The 21,290-nt window shown below is 31.8% G+C and overlaps 1 protein-coding gene and 1 long non-coding RNA gene across 2 annotated transcripts; both read right to left on the bottom strand.

The window, feature by feature from the left end:
* Window positions 1-8,711: 8,711 nt before the first annotated feature.
* Window positions 8,712-9,839, bottom strand: LOC140037664 (uncharacterized). The gene is made up of 2 exons (XR_011841622.1): window positions 9,699-9,839; window positions 8,712-9,378 (listed from the first exon to the last, which is right to left on the bottom strand). It is a non-coding gene; the product is annotated as an uncharacterized lncRNA (long non-coding RNA).
* Window positions 9,840-13,435: 3,596 nt separating this feature from the next.
* On the bottom strand, window positions 13,436-14,302 carry LOC140037863 (endo-1,4-beta-xylanase 5-like). The gene is made up of 2 exons (XM_072083009.1): window positions 14,255-14,302; window positions 13,436-14,143 (listed from the first exon to the last, which is right to left on the bottom strand). The coding sequence occupies exons 1-2, from the start codon at window positions 14,300-14,302 to the stop codon at window positions 13,436-13,438; spliced, it is 756 nt and encodes a 251-aa protein (XP_071939110.1).
* Between the last annotated feature and the right edge of the window lie 6,988 nt (window positions 14,303-21,290).

Below are 21,290 nucleotides of genomic sequence, written 5' to 3'. Positions count from 1 at the left end.
GATCAAATTTCGCCTTTTTCACCTCATTTGGTCACTTTTGCTTCCATTTCCAATACCTACAAATGAAAAATAACAAAATAACTCAAACACATACTTTAAACATAAAATCACCCCAAAATAACATAAACTTAAACAAACATTGGGTTGCCTCCCAATAAGCGCTTCTTTAAAGTCAATAGCTTGACTATTTCACCTTATTTTTCAAGGAGGCTTAGTTAACGAATAATCCACCATTTTAGGCCGTGGTGGATCATTAAAAGGTGGCTTTATCGCGAAAGCCACATAATCTAATGATGTGAGAAATGAAAGTGACTTACATATTCCAAGTGTTTCATAAATATTACCTTGAATATGCACCACTTGAGAACTTACCAAAGGAAATGCCACGAAAGTATCTTGGGCAGGAATATCTTTAAAACCTGTACTTTTTATACACTCCTCAAGAGGGGTGAAAAATGAGTCATTAAAACTCACCTCTTGAGGTTCAAAGTTAGTTCCAAAGATATTATCATGTGAAATGGACATTTGCTCATTGAAACACAATTGAGATTCATCATTTTCATTAAAATGCAACCCATTTTCACATACAACATTCCCACCATTCATGCTAGGATCATTTTGCACATTATTAGAGGAAATAACTTCACACAATACATGTAATTGATCTTTTATTCTACCAAAGTGAGAAGCCAATTCATCTATCATTTCCTCAATCCTATCAAAACGGTCGGAAGTCACATTAGCTAATTTTTCTATAGCTAACTCCCAAGATGGTTTTGCTTTATATTGGACATTTTCAGATTGGTAATTATAAAAATATGGATAATCACTATATGCACATTGATTTTCCCAACCATAAGAAAGAGAATTGCTCCAATTAGCACTGTATTGATCAAAATAAGGATTGTAATGTTCTAATTCATCATAGTAATCCACATTTTGTGCTTGCATACATGTATTAGTTGCATGATAACCTCCACACAAGTCACAAATCACATGATAAGAATTAAAAGTATTAACATTCCTCCCTTGCTCAATTTCATGTATAATTGTGTCCATTTGAACTTGTAACATAATTACATCAAATTTTGTCTTTAAGCACTTCAAACCATCTTCAAAAGACATACCTTTGGTAATTTCTTGGTTACCTTTATTGAAGGAGTTTTGCACTTGGTAACCATCCATTGCCAATCTTCCATTCCTCAAGCATTGTCCTCCAAATTGACCTACCCTTCTCATCACCTAAAATTGCTTTTAAACAATCTCAAAAGTAAGATTAGTTAAGAAGGATAGATTCCAAGACACAAACTACAACAGAAAAAAAAAATAAAAGTTGACTAAAAAAAAATGACATAAAACACATAAGATACAACAAAAACAACAAAAATAAGAAAAATTGTCTAAATTAATAAAGTTGCTCTTCACACCGATATTGCCAAATCTTCCCCGGCAACGGCACCAAAAACTTGACGGGTATTTTACATACGTGCAAGCTAAAAAATACCGAATTACACCCGTTCACTGCAAGTATACAGATCAACTAGTAGTTTAGGGTATATATCGGGTCGATCCCACAGGGAAGAGTGAACAATTACCGGTATTACTAAAGCTTCTCTATTATTTAAACTATCAATGAATTATAACAAATTTATCCTACTGAAATTATACAAAATAACAAATAAATGCTCCTTAGGTTGTGGTATCCCTAACTACTCATGCAAGTGCTATATTTGGATCATTGAATACTACATCTAGGCTAGTTATGGTGTAATTTCCTTAACCATGTGAAACCTACTTTCGTAGTGAATCAATTATACTTATAACTAATCCATACCTATTCTCATGGTTATGAAATTAGCTACAAGTTCATTTCTTCAGTGAAATTACATGAAATTAATCACCAAAACCCCATAGGTGCACCTCTACTCTCGTGAGTGTACTCCCCATGTTTAGCACTTATTGAACTAATATTAAATCTCAATTTTCATTGTAGAAATAACACCTTAGATAATCACAATTAATGGTACCAGATTAATCATGATTTAAAGAGGTAAAGTGCTAAATAACTTGCTCAAATTATGGCAGTCAAATAGCCAAATAATGAACACTAACAATCATAGAAAGTTCAACCAAACCCAATGTATAAACTTTAAAAACAAATTATAAACATAAATTTCAGAACTTGCATAATAACCATAGTTAAGAATCCAATACAAAAGATAAAGAATTGGAGTAGAGATAACCCATGTCACTTGAGCTTCAACTCCTCCTTCTTCATCTCAATCTTCATCCTAATCTAGCTATTATACAAGAATGGATTAACTACACTTACTACACTATCCTACACTAAGGAAATGAAAGAACTACATTTCTGCACTTCAAGTTCTCTCCCCCCGTATATCTCTTCTCCCTCTGATTGCTCTCTATATAAAACTGATATGAGGTGCCTTTCCACTGGTCCAAAATTTCTGCTATGATTCTCCAAATCTGAATTTGTTAAGGGAGTAAAAAATAATGGCTTTTGACTTGGAACCTTGGCTATATCTCTTCCTTATGTCTTCTGAAGCATGTGCAGCCTACGTTTTCTCTCCAACTCTAGCTGGAAAGTAGTGTGAAGATGAGAAAAATGGCTGAGCAAATTACAGAAATTCGGCTGCCATACACGTTTTCACTTTTGACCTCACTTCAACTGCATTTTTCTCCATGATGAAGGCCGAACTGGCTTTTGTGGAAAACACAAAGGTTGTAGCCCTTTGAATTAGCGTTCCAATGCTTCAAGAATCATCTAATTTGGAGATCGGCGGACGGAGATATGGTCCAAATACCATAGACTGGTCAATTCTGGGCTTCAGCTTTCGACCATCCAGATAAGTTTCTGTGTTTCGACCTTTTGACCAAGAAAACGGCTGAATTGGACTTTGATGTCTTCATACCAAATGTAGATATATCTCTTACCTTCAAAATGATACCAAGATCACCTTCATCCGATCATTGTAGCTCCTGGTATAGTCAAAATACGAAAATGTGTCTGAGTTGTCAAAGCTGACTTTTCTTGATTTTTTTGTCCTCAAATTGCATTTCTTCCTTTTACACTTCATATTTTAATTTCACCACTTTAATCCATCTTCAATCATCCAAATATCTTCTCAATGCACTTCATTTGATGATTGAATCATTAAACCTACAAAATATGAAGTTTTTCCCATAAAAATCAATAGAAATGCAATGTTAGCCACTTTAACATAAAATGTAGATTTTTACCAAAACCTTAGTTATTTTAGTTATAAAACTAAATAATCAAACCAAAATTAACTAATAAAACACACTAAAAATACGTAAAATAAACTCTTATCAATTATAATACAAGTTTGAATTTTATCATGTTTTATTAAAGTTTTTGCCTAGAGTTATGGATGAACTTTCTATATCTTGTTACTGATGCTAAATTAGTTATTTGATGCTGTTATGTTGAGCAAGTTATTTATCACTTTTGCTTATCTAATCATGATTAACTGGTCATTAATTGTAATAATCTTAAGGGATTAAGTTTGCAATGAAAATTGGGATTTGACACTAGTTCAAAGAAGTGCTAAATTTAGATAGTTCACTCACAAGAGTAGATGTGTACCTTTGTGGTTTTAGTGGTTTGTTTAATTTAATTTCATAGAAAAAATGAATTTGTAGTTAATTTCATAACCACGAGAGTAGGTATGGTTTAGTTACAAGTATAGTTGATTCATTACGACAATAGGTTTCACATACATTAGAAAATTACACCATAACTAGCCAAGATAATAACATTCAATTAACCAGTAATTTTATTTGCAAGAGTAGTGAGGAATTCCATAACCCTAAGAACTTTCTATTATTATTATTATTACTTTTATTTTATGTTTATAGTGTAAATTTAATATCTTGCATTTGCGATAGTCTAAATAATAAAAGAGTTCGAAAACTATCTATAATTGGCAATCTTCCTTATGGGATGGACATCTAATATCCCTATACTCGATAAATGATATGTATACTTATAGAAAAAGGGATATTTAGGTTTTATTAAAATTTGGTGCATGGTAGAACCTCGTCATTCTTCCCTACCAAAACATTATAAACGTTAACAAGTAAAAGGGATGAATTCACAAGTCTTATCAAAATTACTCAAGAACATCAAATATTGTCAAAATGGTCACTCATATTGTCTTAGAAACTTAAAATTAACTATAAATGAACTAAAATATAGACAAACTATTAGGTAAAATAGATACTTGTCACATGTAATAAGGGTGACTTTTCTCTTATCACTTTATTTCTTGTATTGATTCTCATGTTTATTGAATATACTAGTTTGGTTGTTATTTGTGTTTCATTTACATTTTGCTAGTTTGTATGCATAGGGCTGGATAAACTACTTATGCTTGTTAAGTGATATTTTCTTGATTATTTCATCTTATTTCTTGAGCAAGTTATTTAACATTTTGCTATTACAATCATGATTAACTGATCATTAATAGTGATAATGTTAAGGTGTTGTTTCATCAATGAAAGTTGTGATTTAATATTAATTCGTGGAAGTGTCCAACCTAGGAAAGTACTCTCACGAAAGTAGGGAAACAACTTTATGACTTTAACAAATAATTTCATAGATTCTAATGAGCTTATAAGTTGTTTCTTTATCACGAACTCTGTCGCTTATAAGTAGCTCCACCTCTGCTTATAGTTTATGCGTCAATATATACTTTTGTGCATTTAATGAATGGATTGACACGAACTCTTTCGTGCATGACATTTGTCCTAGGCAACGTTATTGCAGAGTATGTGATCCAATTACCTATGTAAGGTCATAATGTTAAAGATACAAAGTTATTTTGTAACGGTCCTTAAAATCCAACTCAACTAATAGAACCACTAATTAGGCGAATATGAGAATTCTGATTCGATTCTCAATCTTCTCTCTTATAAGGTTTAGAATTTCTCTTTGAACTAGAAAAAGAAATGCAATTGTAACATTTATCAATAGTAATTTGTTATGAAACAAACAACTTACGCTAAATTTTTGGATCATACACTTATCCTCTTACCGACTTCTTATGGGCCCAACATGTTGAGTAGAGTTAAAATGGAACATCCCAAAAGACAAAAATTAAAACGATCGATGAAATAGGCACTTAGTCAAGCTGGAACCTCAGAGAGTCTTGAGGAAATGAGAAGCACAAGTGCGAGCAGAGCACCAAGGAGAAAGAAACAAGTTCTTGGAGAATGCGATTTGATCTCAAAGCTCAATCAAATTCCACCAGTAGATGATAGATGATAAGATCGAAAATGTAGGACCATTGTCAAGAGCTGTCAGCTAAAGCCTTATGCATGAAATCTGAAGGGTTTCGTTGGGAGGTAGAAATCAAAGTAGGGCATAGACGGAGATGGTTGCCTATTGAGCGTTGGAAGTATTTCACATACGAGTTGCAAAGCCCAACTTGCATAATTTTAATGAAATTGATGGAGATTTAATTTTAATGGAAATGCCAATTATTCTTGTGCATGTCATACATGACATTCTTTCTACTTCGACTCTCCCCAAGCTGAAAATTCTCATCTCAATTTCCTCCTCATGTGATGGCTACATGTCTGTACATGTTCCCCCACGACAAGAATAATGAATCAATTACCATAATTGCCTTAAAATTTTCTCAGCTAGTGATAAATTTTATAGTTTTGATTTTTCTGCCTCCGATTCCAGTCTACTTCTAGATTTATTAACTGAAAAAAAGAAGAAAAAATAAATTAAATCTTGTTTAATTAAAGTCGTAGTCAAGATATCCATAGTAGACATAATTATCTCTATCGAAATGAATGAAGCTTACTAGCTCGTGATCGTTGGCCTCTATTGCAATTCTCTTGTTCAAACTTCAAATTAACCATGGAGGTTAGAACATTGAAACCATAGAGCATACAAGCAAATTTAGAATTTTTACAGTCTATGGATTTAGGGCATGTTTAATTATCAGTTTCAACTCCATAATATTATATAGACACTACCTCTAACAGTTGTAGATATTAACACAACAAATATAGATTGTGAAACCCCATATTTTTGGCTTTTACATTAAGTGTATATAAGTTTGATATTTTGTGGGTTTTGGGATACAATTTTTAATTTTAGAGGGAAAAAATGTTAGAAGTAATAACTTATGAGAAGCTAGGTATATTTATGTGTGAAGTATATATTGTAATAGTTCTTTTATAACCGAAAACCTATAAGCCAGACTAATTTATAGAAAAGCAATGAATGATGAGAATGAATCAAGTGTTGAAAGTAATAATTGATGAACTTGAGTTAAATTTAAAGGTTCATAGTCGAATACTTATCATTTGAGGAGTTCAGAATCGTCCCAATTTTAACGAATATCCGCAGAAGGATAGAAGTTCATAATCCAGATAATGGTAAGAACATGACGAGTAACATTCTAGAAGCAATATAATAAAATCAATCAGTACGAATGGCTAATATAAGTTAAGTACAGACATTAAAGATTGAAATGCAAGGCATTTGCCTTTTGGTTGTAACTGATAAATTTAATGATTAATAAGGCTTATGAATTAAGTGATAAGAAGGAATAAATTCTACAAGACCTAGTAAATGTCTAGTTAGAATTAATAGCAAACCAATAGTACACTATGAAACAAACGTGTGAAAAGTTAGAAGCCTTTATAACCACCGAAATCAATCATTGAGATTTAATGTTGGGGGTTGCAAAACTCATGCTTAGGAAATAAATCCATTAGGAGATGAAGAAAGTGAGGGAATTGAACAGTGTTTACTTTGCATATTTTTAATATGTTTTGTTACTTAGTTTTTGGTTTGTTTTTAGGGCTTTAAGGATGAAAAATACTCATTTTAAGCAAACATTTCTTCAAGCTGCAGTTAATAACCGAAACTTGTATTTGAATGGTTTAATGTGCAAAACATGTTGTTTTTGTAGATTTTGGTCTTTCATGTTTATTTCGAATCAAGTGAAATACAAGTAAGATATTGTCAGAGATGATTTGAGAACGATTCGGAAATGACAAAAGCTACAAAATTACTCTTCTGAGGAGAAAATCAGGGCTAAAATGAGGAGTAACCAATGTTTTGACCCTCGTATTGGGATGAAACCAGAAATGACATGGAAAATACATGGGAGGCAAAACAAGAGGTAAAATGAGGGTCATTACCTGTATTTTCTCATGGCCTTGTATAGCTTTTCCATAGCTTTTATAGCTTATTTTTCTAATCAAATTTTAGCGGTAACTACTGAAGAAATATTGGAGATTTCAAGAAATAACTTTTGGAGATTCGAAAGCACAAATTGCACAACTTGAAACATGATTATTTGGAGCAATTTCTTCTATAAATAGGGGCCTTCAAAACTCATTTTCATAACCTTTGAAGGTTAGGAACTACCACAAAAAATGTAACTTTCACTATTCTCATTAGTTAATTAGCTTAGTGTAGGTAAGTTTTATCCATCTTGTATTGTAACTAAATATAGATGAAGTTGAGGATGAAGATGAAGATTGAGAGTTTTGGAACTCATGTGTCAAGGGTGACTTCTTTTCTATCACTTTATTTCTTAAATTGATTCTCATATTTAGTGAATATACATGTTTGGTTGTTATTTCTGTTTCATCTACATTTTGCTAGTTTGTATGCATAGGGATGGATAAACTATTATGCTTGTTAGTGATATTTTCTTGGTTATTCCATCTTAATTCTTGAGCAAGTTATTTAACACTTTTGTTATTACAATCACGATTAACTGATCATTAATGGTGATTATCTAAAGGTGTTGTTTCATCAATGAAAGTTGTGATTTAACATTAGTTCGTGGAAGTGTTCAACTTAGGAAGTATTCTCACGAAAGGAGGAAAAAACCTTTGTGGCTTTAACAAATAATTTCATAGATTCTATGAGTTTATAGATAGTTTCTTTATCACTAAACATAGGTGAGGGATAGTTATATGTATGGTTGGTACATTAGCGAAAGCGAATATCACTTATATTAGAAAATTAGCCATGAGTTAGTCAAGATAATCAACTCATTTAATTGGTTATTTTCACTTGTAAGAGTAGTTAAAGATGATATAACCCTAGGCACATTTCCTTGTTATTTTTACTACTTTATATTTGTAAATTAGATTTACTTGTTTTAATTGTGACAATCTAAATAATAGAGGAGTTCGAATCACTCCAATAATTGACAATCTTCTCTCTGGGGTTGACACTCCAGCATTCCCTATACTCGTGTACAGGTCGTACTCCCCACGCATCAGCAGTGAAAGTTTGGATTATATTTAAAATTTGAAAATAATTAAGGTTCAAACTCCCCACGCATCAGGAATATTGGAGTCAGTTAGCTTTGAAAATTAACTACTATAAATTATTGAGTTGGAAGACAAATTAACATGTGGAGTCATTGATAAGTGTTAGTATTAAAATTTTTTAAAATTTAAAGTATAATGCATCAAGAATTTATTATGTATTTTTCTAGGTTAGTTAAAAAGTATATATGAATATTTTTCAAGTATACAAACTACAGAAGCTTTTTTGTGTTATCCATATAAACATTGTGTTGTGCAAGTATAATTAAAATATTCACTGACTAGGAAAATTCGTATAAGTAAAGCATTTCCGCCAAAAAAAATTCTTGAGCAAAGATAAAGAGAAAAGACCAACATTCAGATCTCTAAATGGCAATCCATTCAAACCCTTGATAGCATCCAAAATATCCATTTAAAGGACTTTAGTTCCTTTCTCAGGAAGGAACAGGATTGGGTTTACTGAATTATTTTACACTGTAAAGACATGGGACGATGAAGAAGCACGTATATACATATATTGAACATTCTGCACGTCTTGTATCAATCACACTAAATTCTAGCAAGTCCAAGGTACAGAAGTTTCTGATGTAACTGAGATAGAGATCATCAAGTGTCGTAGATGATCAAGTAGATTTATTTATTCAACATGACAACAACACAAGAAGGGCAGTCGAGCTGAGTACTCATTACATGCCTCCCCTGTTGATTCTACACCAAGTCAAAGAGAAGCTCCACGAGTCCTTTTTACGCATAAGAGGAAATCAACCATCAAGACAAACACAACATATTAAGGTAATAATATAGGTGTTACGGATCTCACATCCTTATTGACTTAGCTTTAATTCTTAACCTCATCTCCAAATTCAACATTAGGGGTCTTCTCAGCAGGTGGACAGCATCTAAAGCAAAGTCCATGGAACAAGCGGCAACAACCAAATGCGCAACGATCTACGATTACAGGATCCTGATGAGCCTCACCTGAGCTGGCATCGTGGACACCAGTGGCCTTCGTGGTCTCCTGATCTGTTTCAAGACATAAGGAGACATAACTGTTAGGAGATTTACCTTATGCTGGAAAATAAAGTGACTGGCCAGGCGGAAAATTTGCAAGATATATGCAAAGAAAAGAATACTGTGGATTAAACAGAACAGTCTAGGCATATACGATGTTGCGACTTGCATATGAATTATTTTGCATTATAGTCTACTCAATAAATTAGAATTAGAAGTATTTAATTTGACGTTAATTTGATCACATCCCAATAATAAGTTTGCTAGGCTTCATTCATTTGAGTGTTCAGGTGCAGCCAAAAATATAAAAAAGAAAGAAAAAAACAGGGTACCTGCTGTTGTTACATCAGCGGAAATGAGGAGTACAAGTGCGAAGAGAACACCAAAAAGAAAGAGCAAACTTTTTGAAGACGCCATTTGATCACAATTTCGCTCAAAATATAAATGACGTGCAAAATTTATTGATATCTAGTGACAAGTGCATTGAGCTAAAGCCCTATTTATAAGAACTAGGATGGGAACACTGTGTCTTGTGTGGAGGAAATATTTTAGGAATAATTTCCTGAGGTTTCTAATAATTTTAGCTAGAACCCTTCTTGTTTCCAACATCAGATTAACTTGTATTTGATGTTGATGGGACCTAATGTCAATATCATCAAGGACAAATTCACCGTAATACCTCACTGAAATAGCTTTTTAAACACTATTTTAGAAGCAAAATATCATCTACAAATTTACCTACATACCCTCAAAACTTGGTGCCAAAATTTAACAACTTTTACTAAAACTAATTTCTTCTGTTGGTTGGTGAGCTGGAGAAGAGCTTTAGGAGCTGAACTTTAACCTCCAGAAATCTTTCATTGGGTGAAGGAAGATTGCTGCAAAAGGTGGGTTTTAGCCATATTCCTTGACAACTATAAATGAAATTTCAGAGTTATTAGCCATAGTCCATGGGTCAATGTCATTAATTCTCAAATTAGGTGCTATATCTTGATTGAAATTTCAGAGTCGCAGGTTGTAGTGCACAGGCATCAGGGCAGCCAGGCTCTCTCGTCCTATTGTTTTCCTTCCTTCTGCAAATTAATTCTTAGCCAAGTTCCTCGTTGGATCGTACTCTACATCACATTATATGTCTGGCATACAACTTGAATAGCAAATTGTTAGTGATTCGTAGACCATAGGTACCCTTTATCGTGTGATACTCTTTAATTTGCGAAGTTAATACACCTTGAAGACCAGGAACTTGAACTCATTGGACAATGCAGGACAAAATGCCGCTAGAAACTTCTGAATTTGTGTAGAAATTATTCGTATGAAATTTTTCAGGATTCAAAAAAAAAAAAAAAAAAAATCCTACGACATAGAGAAGGCTGTACACATATCCACTCCAGCCGTCATCAATTGCCTCCGAAAATGACATATACAGATTTCTTGTCCTTGAATTCCACCTTGATTGTTTCTTCAGCCTTATCCACCGTCTTATAGATAACCAATCTGTGGCTCATCATTCTTTCTTATCAATTCTATATATAATCGCCTTAACAACCATATCCTCTCCAGTACATAAAGAGTGATCAACTAACAGTTCAGCCACTTCTTTTGACCGAATTCTGAAAGGCTTTGTCAACTTGAACTTTGATGGTCTAATCAGGCAATGGACTGAAGTGTGATCTTTCAGAAGTTTCAAAACAGTTGCATGGCTGTGGACAAATCTTTGTTACAGTTTTTTCCTCTATCCAGTGTCTCTTTAATTACTCATATTTTTCTTAATATATTCAGCATAAGTATATTGGTTACTATGTTAAATGCACTTCTAGGTAAGTATACTCTTGGTGGGTTTACAGTCTACTAGAAGAAAGCATCAATTAGTTTTATTAGTTGGTAAAGTTTGTTCTCTTGAGTCCCTTGCACGGTCGGCTGAGGGTTTCCTTGTCAACAAAAACAAAAAAGGTTTGTTCTCTTGATTTCAAATTTCCCTAGCATCTTGACTAAATGAATTCAAATCAAAACTCAGGGAAAATTTGAGCATTCTCATTCAGTATCAGCCTGTCAGACTTATTCCTTCACTTTAAATAGATAAATAAAAGATTACAATTGTACATTTCTTGAAATTATACCACTAGGCCATGTTGAAACTAACTAAATAGTAATGTGTATTTCATGATGTATTCAATTAGTAATTACATACTCCAGAAGCCTTGAATTCAAACAAAGATACAGTCACAATAATAGATATCTTCCAATTTAAGCACCACGCATACAACTGCATTACCCATACATATAGTACTAAAAGCAATATAGAGTCAAAAAATTTCTCATTCATTTAGTTATTGATTTTTATTTCTCAGAATTACCTTGTTTAAAGTCTTCTAACATATATGTCCATATTTCTCAGAATTACCTTGTTTAAAATCTTCTAAATATTTTCTCATTTATTTAGTTATTGATTAGTCGTATCTTTCTTGCACACATACTATTTGCCGAAAATATTTTCGACCTCAATGGACAGCAGCCAAAAGTACAAAAAGGATAACCATCGCACTATTGACACAATCGAGAATGTAGCATTTGTATTTCAAATTTCTGCTCTTATGTTCTCTTCCTTGTTTGATAAAATTTTTGCTTTTTTTTTTTGTTTTGTTTTTTGGATCTATCCAATTCTATCACAAAATCTTGCTGACCAACAGCTTTCTTCATCTTCTACATTGGAGTAGTTGTAATATTACTCTATCCTATTCATTTATCAAAATCAGGGTTTGGTGTACAATATCCTGTCTTGAGAGCTGCCAAAATAAAGGAAGACCTTCACAACTACTACTTTGTCGTTCAGCTAAGTTAGACGTCCTCTAACTTGGTAACATTTTTAGGTTAGGGTATTCTATTGTGTAAGATGTTCCTTATCGTCATATGAAAATCCTTTCTGTATTGGTTGAGTTGTTCTGTTTATATTTTAAAAAACATGCTTGTTATTCCACATACATTCCACTTCAGCTGCAGTTGGAAGCACAGGGGTTTTGCACATTCACAGATACCAAAATGTTTTCGATGCAACATATTACTAACTGAAAATATCCCTGGCCTTGAAAGAGGTACTCATTGCAAGTTGTGTGCAATTTTAGCACTTTCTGTTTGAATATACAAAAATTCCATACATTAATTCAAGCTTGCAATAATTTTAAATCGTTAACTGCGTTGGAGTTTTTTTTTATTCATGTCAATAATTCAAATTAGCTCATAATTCATTTAGCGTTTGTGTATATGGAACATTTTTAGGTAAACTATTCATAATTCCCTTACACTTTTGTATGATACCAATCAAATTGAGGAAAAGAGAAAGAGAACACCAATCTGAGGAAAAGAGGAGCACAAGTGCGAATAGAACACCAATCAAATTCCACCGGTAGATGATAGATGATAAGATCGAAAATGTAGGACCATTGTCAAGAGCTGTCAGCTAAAGCCTTGTGCATGAAATCTGAAGGGTTTCGTTGGGAGGTAGAAATCAAAGTAGGACATAGACGGAGATGGTTGCCTATTCAACGTTGGAAGTATATCACATGCAAGTTGTAAAGCCCAACTTGCATAATTTTAATGGCATAGTTGCGTCACGCTTGACATTCTTTATAGTTTCTACTTCTACTCTCTTCAAGCTGAAATTCTCATCTCAATTTCCTCCTCATGTGATAGGTGCATGTCTGTACATGTTCCCCCACGACAAGAATAACGAATCAATTGCCATAATTGCATTTGAATTTTCTCAGCTAGTGATAACTTGTATAGTTTTGATTTTTCTGCCCTCGGTTCCAGTCTACTTCTCGATTTATTAACTGAAAAAAAAAATAGAAGAAGAAAGAACAAATTGAATCTTATTTAATTAAATTCTTAGTCAAGATATCCGTAGTAGGCATAATTGTCTCTATCGAAAAGAATGAAGCTTACTAGCTCGTGATCTTTTTTTTTTTTTTTTATTAGAAGATAATCATCCACTATTGTTCAAAATTTCTCCCTACATAAATGTATTGCTTTAACCTTGGTGAACAAGTCACTAGTTCAGCGTGAATTTCTTAATTCAAGAAAAGCTGATGGAGGAGAACTTGACATCCAAAGTTTCCTGGTTTGTTGTTGGAGCCACATTAAATTTGATTCCCACTGAGGAGGATGAACTCGTCATAGCTGGATGACTTATTATAGCTTCATAATCTCCATGATAAAGTGAAGTCTCAAAATGGGCCTCATCGTCTGTAGTGCCTATCAAATCCTCATGCTTCAATTCCTTGATGATCTTGTCAACAACGTCCACTGTTGGATGGTTTCTGAAGTTATTGTCCGTCAAACACATTCTATAACATCCCTGAGGAGACCATGCAGCCCAGATTAGTAGCCCTTGAATGGCTGGATGTCCCCGAACCTCCCTTATTATTTGATCCAAGTACGTGGCCTGATTGGGCTGGCTAGAGACATCCAATTCCGTAACCCAAATAGGTAATTTTGTGGAAGCAAGCAAATCAATTGAAGTCCTTACATAAGCTAGGTCCGGAGCACCGAAGTGTCCCTCGAGTCCAATTCCAAGCGGTCCCTGGTAACCCTGTGACCGAATTTCTTTAATTTTTGCCAGATACTTTGGAGGACTCGATGTTTGGTCATCTTTCTTCTCAATTGTATTGTAGTCATTTAAGAAGGGAATTGCCTTTCCATCAATCTGATTAGCCTGTCCATAAAACACAGATGATGCAGTTTCCCCCAGCTTACTCTCAAAGAAATTGTGGTGTATCTTAAACTACATAAAGCCGCGAAGGCTTTGCTACAGTCAATTGTCCTGGTTTCCCTGTAATTTGCAGCTCAGTTTGTCCTTTTTAGTCTTTTCGTGGGCTTCATCTAGCGCAATTGCTTCTGCTTCCGCTTGTCCTTGTTGCTTGTTTTGTTGCTTTGTTCCCATTCTGCCCTTTCGCTTGGTACGCCTGTAATTTTGTCCCCGATTTTGTCCTTTTGTTTCTCCCCGATCTTCCGCTGTTGCCTGAGTTTACTGACGAATGTTGGCTTTTCTCCCCAATTTCGTCCTTTTCTTTCTCCTCCGTTTTCCGCAGCTGTAATTGTTACCTTTGCTCCGCGATTTAGCCCTTTTCTTTCTCTTCCATTTTCGCTGCAATTGTTATGTCTAACTTTATTCACCAAAATGTTAGCTTCTCGCTTTTATTTATTAAGTTTCTTTCGCATATAACTCCCTTAACTTTGTATTGTATTAAGGTTTCTTTCTTCAAAATATAATTTTCCCTTCTCTTTTATATTTATTACGATATTCATTATTTAATATATATATATATTAGCAAAAATGTTGATTCTGTGAAAAAATATACGAACCACTAAAAAATTATTTTTGCACCTAATATTTATAGAACGGTATATAAATTCCATATTTATTACGATATTCATTAATTAATATATATATTAGCAAAAATATTGATTTTGTGAACAAATATGCAAACTCAATAAAAAATCTTTATCCGTCTAATATGTATAGAACAGTATATAAATTCTATATATAATATGATACCATTTGATCAATAAATAAATTGCTTCATGATTAAATAAATTTTTTTTCATATATGCTATTCAATCAAGCATTATTAATTTTTGATATCAATAAACTAACGGACTCTTTGAAATTGTGTTATCTATAAATTTTAGAATCTTATTAATTCCCAAAAAATTAATGCAAGTACTATTCTTTCCAGCAACATTTATTTACAAATCAATCGATCTAATACTCATAGAATACAAAAATGATTATTCGATTAATAAATACAAATATATGATTTCTTAATTTCTAATATCACATTGTTAAAAATCTTTAATTTATATATGTTGCTTCAATATCACATTGTTAATTTATATACAAGAAACAAGATACACACACTGAATAATAAAGATGTTGCTTCGATGATATTCTCTCTTAATTATTGTTTCTTTACTTTTGTTTGTTGTAGCTGTGCAGCCGCTACCTTCCATTCCTTAATGCAGACGCGAATTTTTTGGGTTATCCAAATCTATATATATTCTTGCATCCTATTTGTGTGCCTTTATATATATATATATATTCAATTGTGCCACTTTGTATTAGCTTCCATTAATACGACCAATTGTTTTTTAAAATATAGGATAATTTCCCTCTATTTAAAAAATGAACTTCCATAATATTTGTTAACTACTAATTATTAATTTAAAGCTTTTGCATTTTCGAGACTATTTTTCGAGACTAAAAAAATATTAAATATCAAAAAATTACGCAGGTCACTGAAAATCCTATGTATATCTAATACATACTAACGAATAAAAAATCTATATGTATCTAATCAATATATATAAATCGATTATAGTGTTTTGTATTAATGCAGATCAATGAAAATTATATGTGTTTAACTTATATCTAATGTATATAAATTAATAATACTGCCTTGTATTAACATATAATAAGTGTTATTTATATCAAATAATTATAATTTCGAGACTATTTCTATATTTATAATTTTCTCTCCTTCTTTATATTTTTTCGCTTATTTATTAACTCGCTTATTAATTAATTTTGTCGAAAGTGTGTGTATTGAAAAAAATATTAACTATTAAAAAATACGCAAATCACTAAAAATGCTATGCACATCTAATACATAAAATAGCATTCTTTTTATGTTTATTTGCTTATTTATTAGTTTTCTCCAAAATATATATTAGCAAAAATATTAAATATGAAAAAAATGCAAATTCTTAAAAATCCTACGTACATCTAATATATGCAAATGAATAAAAATTCTCTGTGTATCCAATTAGTATATATAAATCAATTATGCTGTTTCGTATTAAATATCAAAAAAATATGCAAGTCGCTAAAAATCCTATGTACATCTAATACATACAAACGAATAAAAATTCTATATGTATCTAATCAATATATAAAAATCGACTATGGTGTTTTGTATTAATGCAGATCAATGAAAATCATATATGATTTGCATGCATCTAATATATATAAATTAATAATACTACTTTGTATTAACATATAATAAGTGTTATTTATGTGAAATAATTATAATTTCGACACTATTTCTATGTTTATAATTTTTCGTCCTTCTTTATATTTATCCACTTATTTATTAACTCACTTATTTATTAACTTTGTCAAAAGTGTGTGTATTGAAAAAAATATTAAATATCAAAAAATTACGCAGGTTACTAAAAATCCTCTGTATATCTAATACATACTAACGAATAAAAATTCTATATGTATCTAATCAATATATATAAATCGATTATATTATTTTGTATTAATGCAGATCAATGAAAATTATATGTGTTTAACCTATATCTAATATATATAAATTAATAATACTGCCTTGTATTAACATATAATAAGTGTTATTTATATCAAATAATTATAATTTCGAGACTATTTCTATATTTATAATTTTCTCTCCTTCTTTATATTTATCTGCTTATTTATTAACTCGCTTATTTATTAATTTTGTCGAAAGTGTGTATATTGACAAAAAATATTAACTATTAAAAAATACACAAATCGCTAAAAATGTTATGCACATCTAATACATAAAATAGCCTTCTTTTTATGTTTTTTCGCTTATTTATTAATTTTCTCCAAGATATATATTAGCAAAAATATTAAATATGAAAAAAATGCAAATCCCTAAAAATCTTAGGTACATCTAATATATGCAAATGAATAAAAATTCTATGTGTATCCAACCAGTATATATAAATCAATTATGATGTTTCGTATTAATACAAATCAATGAAAATCATATATACTTAACATGTATCTAATGTATATAAATTTAATTAATTTTCTCCAAAATGTATATATTAGCAAAAATATTAAATATGAAAAAAATATGCAAATCGCTAAAAATGCTACGTGCATCTAATATATGCAAATGAATACAAATTCTATGTGTATCCAGTCAAATATACAAATTGATTATGCTATTTCATATTAATACAAATGAATGAAAATCATATGTACTTGACATGTATCTAATATATATAAACTTAAAAATAAATCAATCCAATATTTATTGATTCAAAAAACAATTATTCGATCAATAAATACAAATATATGATTCTAAATTTATAATTTCAAATTGTTAAAAATCCTTAATTTGTATATATTATATTTATGAATTTATATGCTTCACTATATTTCTTTTCTTTTAGTTTTTCTAATACTAAACTCTTCCATTATCTAACACACGATTTTGAATCTTTGGTGAGTTTCATACAAATTACATTCCAATCAATATAATTCATACACTACATTGTTACTCTCATTTCATAATACAACTACATTTTTTCCCTATTTTCTATCTCAGGTACTCACTGGTGATATACCATCGCATATACAAACAGACAACATGTGAGTCATCAATTGCTATCATGCTATAACTCGATGGATCTTTCAGCTAGAAGGAATAGAAATAACAAAATGTTGGCCAATATTCACACAAAAACACTTCTTACATGAAGGAAGTGTCATCATGTTCACCTTGCTCAATGAAAACAATTATCATCTGTAGCTCATCAGCAGAGACTTTATCCAACAATCATAAGTAAACATGTCCACTACAGCTTCTTGCACATAGCAATTATATGTTCCCTAAATTTTCTTTATTCTACTTCCACTTATATTTAACAATATAAAAATAAACATATCGAAATTATTTCGAATTATTAATTTATCTCAACTCTTAAAAAATTATTTACATTCCATTAATTTAAATAATATTTACATCCTATTACTCTTAAAAAATTAAATACAAATCACAACAATATTACTATATCTATTTATAAATATATTAATCCAATATATTGTTCCTCTATTTATTATTTCAACCCTAATATCATATAAAACACTCTAAACATTAATTATTAAATAAATCTTACATTACTCTTAAACAGTCAATAATGGGCACCCCGCGAAACTCGCGGGGCACAATGCCTAGTATTTTCATTAACCACGTCTACTAGCTCGTGATCGTTATCCTCTGTTGCAATTCTCTTGTTCAAACTCCAAACTACGAATTCAGGGCATGTTTAGTAATCAGTTTCAAGTCCATAATATAATATGGACACTAAGTCTAATAGTTGTAGATATTAACACGACAAATATCGATTGTGAAACTCCGTACTTTTGGATTTACAATATAAGTGTATAAGTTTAATATTTTGTGGGTTTTGGGATATAATTTTTAATTTTAGAGGGAAAAAATGTTAGAAGTAGTAACTTATGAGAAGCTAGGTATATTTATGTGTGAGGTATATATTGTAATAGTACTTTTATAACCGAAAACCAATAAGCTAGACTAATTTATAGAAAAGCAATGAATGATGAGAATGAATCAAGTGTTGAAAGTAATAATTGATGAACCTGAGTTAATTCCAAAGGTTCATAGTAGAAAACCTATCATTTGAGGAGTTCAGAATCGTTCCAATTAACGAATATCCCCAAAAGGATAGAAGTTCATAATCTAGATAATGGTAACAGTGGCGGAGCCAAAAAAAATTCTCAGTAAGGGCAAAAGTAATACTAAAATTGTTTACCTACTCTTTTTCTAATTTTTTAAGCAAAAAAAAATATTCACTAACAAGTTGAAATGAAAAGCCTGTTTTTAGCTTACTTCAAATGCAATTTTGTGGCCCATATATTCTTTTAGAATATTAGTTCATGAATTAACTTAGAGGACCACGTAATTCTTTCATTTCCTTCATAAGAAAATTCCGGAGACACACTTAAGATTATATCAAAATTCTATGGGTAGTATAGGAATTTAAGGGGGACAGTGGGGGCCATGTGTGAGGACCCGAAAATTCCTTTAGAATTTCCTCCCATTTTTGAAACATTAATTTATATTTCCTTCTATATTTATTTACTTGATTATTTAACTATTTACTAGCCCTAAATTTCATGGTGATTTCATTAGTTGAGTCAAGAGTTTTATTTTTACATTTAAAGTTAGAGTAAGTAGGGTTTTGATGCATTTTGGTAGTGTGATTGATTGGTGAGGTGTGTGCACTAAATTTGGTGGATAAGAGCGGGTATTTAGTAAGAGGAAGTATGTGGTTAAAAAGTGCTAAGAGTAAATTAGTGAATCATAAGTTAAGATAAAAGTATAAGAGAGTTAAGAAATAGGCTTGAACTAACGTGTGCCGTTTGTTACCGGTTGAGCACACCACTTGACCAAGACTTTCTTTCCCTTAATCATCTTATTTTTCTTTCATTTTTCTTTCCCTAAATTTTCCCTATGGTTGGCCAAAATTATTGACCAAAAAAGAGAGGAAAAAGAACAAAAATAAGAGGAAAAATGGTAGAGCGACAAGTGTTGGCCATCAAGCCAACTTTGACCGAAGACCATTCTAGTCTTTATCTTGTAAATTCTCCTCAAAACCTATTCATTTTCTTCCTTCTTTGGCCAACCCTTAGAGAGAAAAAATAAAGGAGAAAGCTTCACAAATCATCTTGATCTTGCCTTGATTTAATAAGAAATCAACAAGAACTACAAATCTAATCCGAACAAAGGTGCAACAAGGTGACAAGGAAACTTGAGGTGGAGTGATTTTGCATAGGCAGCCTTGGTTTTGTATTTTTCCTTGAGGTTTGAAGGTATTAAGCTAAGAAACTCTCCTTCCCTTTCTTATGTTGCATTTTATTGGATAGATGACTTGAATATGGAAGATATCATGAATTTGTGAAGTTGGTAGAATTTTCCAGCTTAGGGTTTCAAAATTTCAGCTTGGGTATATTTGTTTATATATCAAGTATATGTTGAATTTGGTTAGTCTTTGCTATCTAGAATACGTACCAATTTTCTCCTATAATTTGTGAGCTTGATTTGGGGCTGTTATACTATGAGATTATAGCCTTGAAAATGGCTGGAAATTAGGGAAAATAAGGGGAAGTGCTGCCGAAAATTTCTCCGCAGGAGACCTTGAGCAGTCTTGGGAAATCTATTACATCTAGGTGTAGAAAAATTCAAAATGAGTTCCGTTTGTTGCATTGGAAACTAGACTTATAGATATTTTGACCGTGAAAATTTTAGAATTTTTCTCAATTTCTATGAACATCTGTGATTTTCCAAAATTGACTGAATTTCCATTCCTATTCTGTCTTTCTACTGGATAAAGCAGCCGCTTTAGATTGGATTTTGACTAACTTGTGGACAGAATCTTGCAAAGAGGTCTTCTGAGAAATTGTAATCCTTTGAATCTATTTTCCAACGGTATAAATTTTTTAAATTTTGGACTTAAGAACCTTGAAATATGATTTTTCAAATAGCATCGTGTAAAACTGGGAAAAATTCTGTTTTCTTAAAGCTCTCCTTACTTTCACTTCCAACTTCAAGTTGGAGTTGTTGAACCATTTTGAGCTTGATTTTTCTTTTGGAATAATGTGACTGGGCTTAGTGGATCTCATGGCACTTTAAAATGTGATTTAGGACGAGGAGGTGAGGTCGGAAGTGCACTTGAGGCGAACACTTGAACTTGTACCGTGGTGAGTGTTCCTTGCATGTTTGTGCAATAAGTGACTATGTGAATATCTGTGAGTGATTGTTTGAATGTTAAATGCTTTCCAATAACTGTTAAATGGATTTTCAATGGGCGTGTGTGTATTTTATCACACTCAACCTAAATGAATATGAATTTAAAATGATCAAGTGATTGAACGTTACTTGTGCATGAATGTAAGCCTTTGGCTGAACTGGACCCTTGCCCTTCGTTGCCAGTTGACTCAAGTCAGAAGAGGACTCAGTCGGGCGGCTGGTATTACCACGAAGTCTGGTGGAGAACTGGCCAGTGAATTCAATGCAATGAAATCAATGAATGAGTGACAATGAATACTGAAGGAGTTTTCACTGTTAAATGTT

This window comes from Coffea arabica, chromosome 3c (genome assembly GCF_036785885.1).
Source record: "Coffea arabica cultivar ET-39 chromosome 3c, Coffea Arabica ET-39 HiFi, whole genome shotgun sequence".
NCBI lineage: Eukaryota > Viridiplantae > Streptophyta > Magnoliopsida > Gentianales > Rubiaceae > Coffea > Coffea arabica.
The sequence above is the reverse complement of the archived record's forward strand: the minus strand, read 5'-3'. Positions and strand labels throughout refer to the sequence as shown.

Bases quoted from the DNA above. Each gene is read 5' to 3' on its own strand.
- LOC140037863 (XM_072083009.1), bottom strand. From the start codon at position 14,302: ATGGGAACAAAGCAACAAAACAAGCAACAAGGACAAGCGGAAGCAGAA. The intron at 14,144-14,254 runs GCAATTGCGCTA...GGCTTTATGTAG, and splicing joins AAGGACAAGCGGAAGCAGAA to TTTAAGATACACCACAATTT.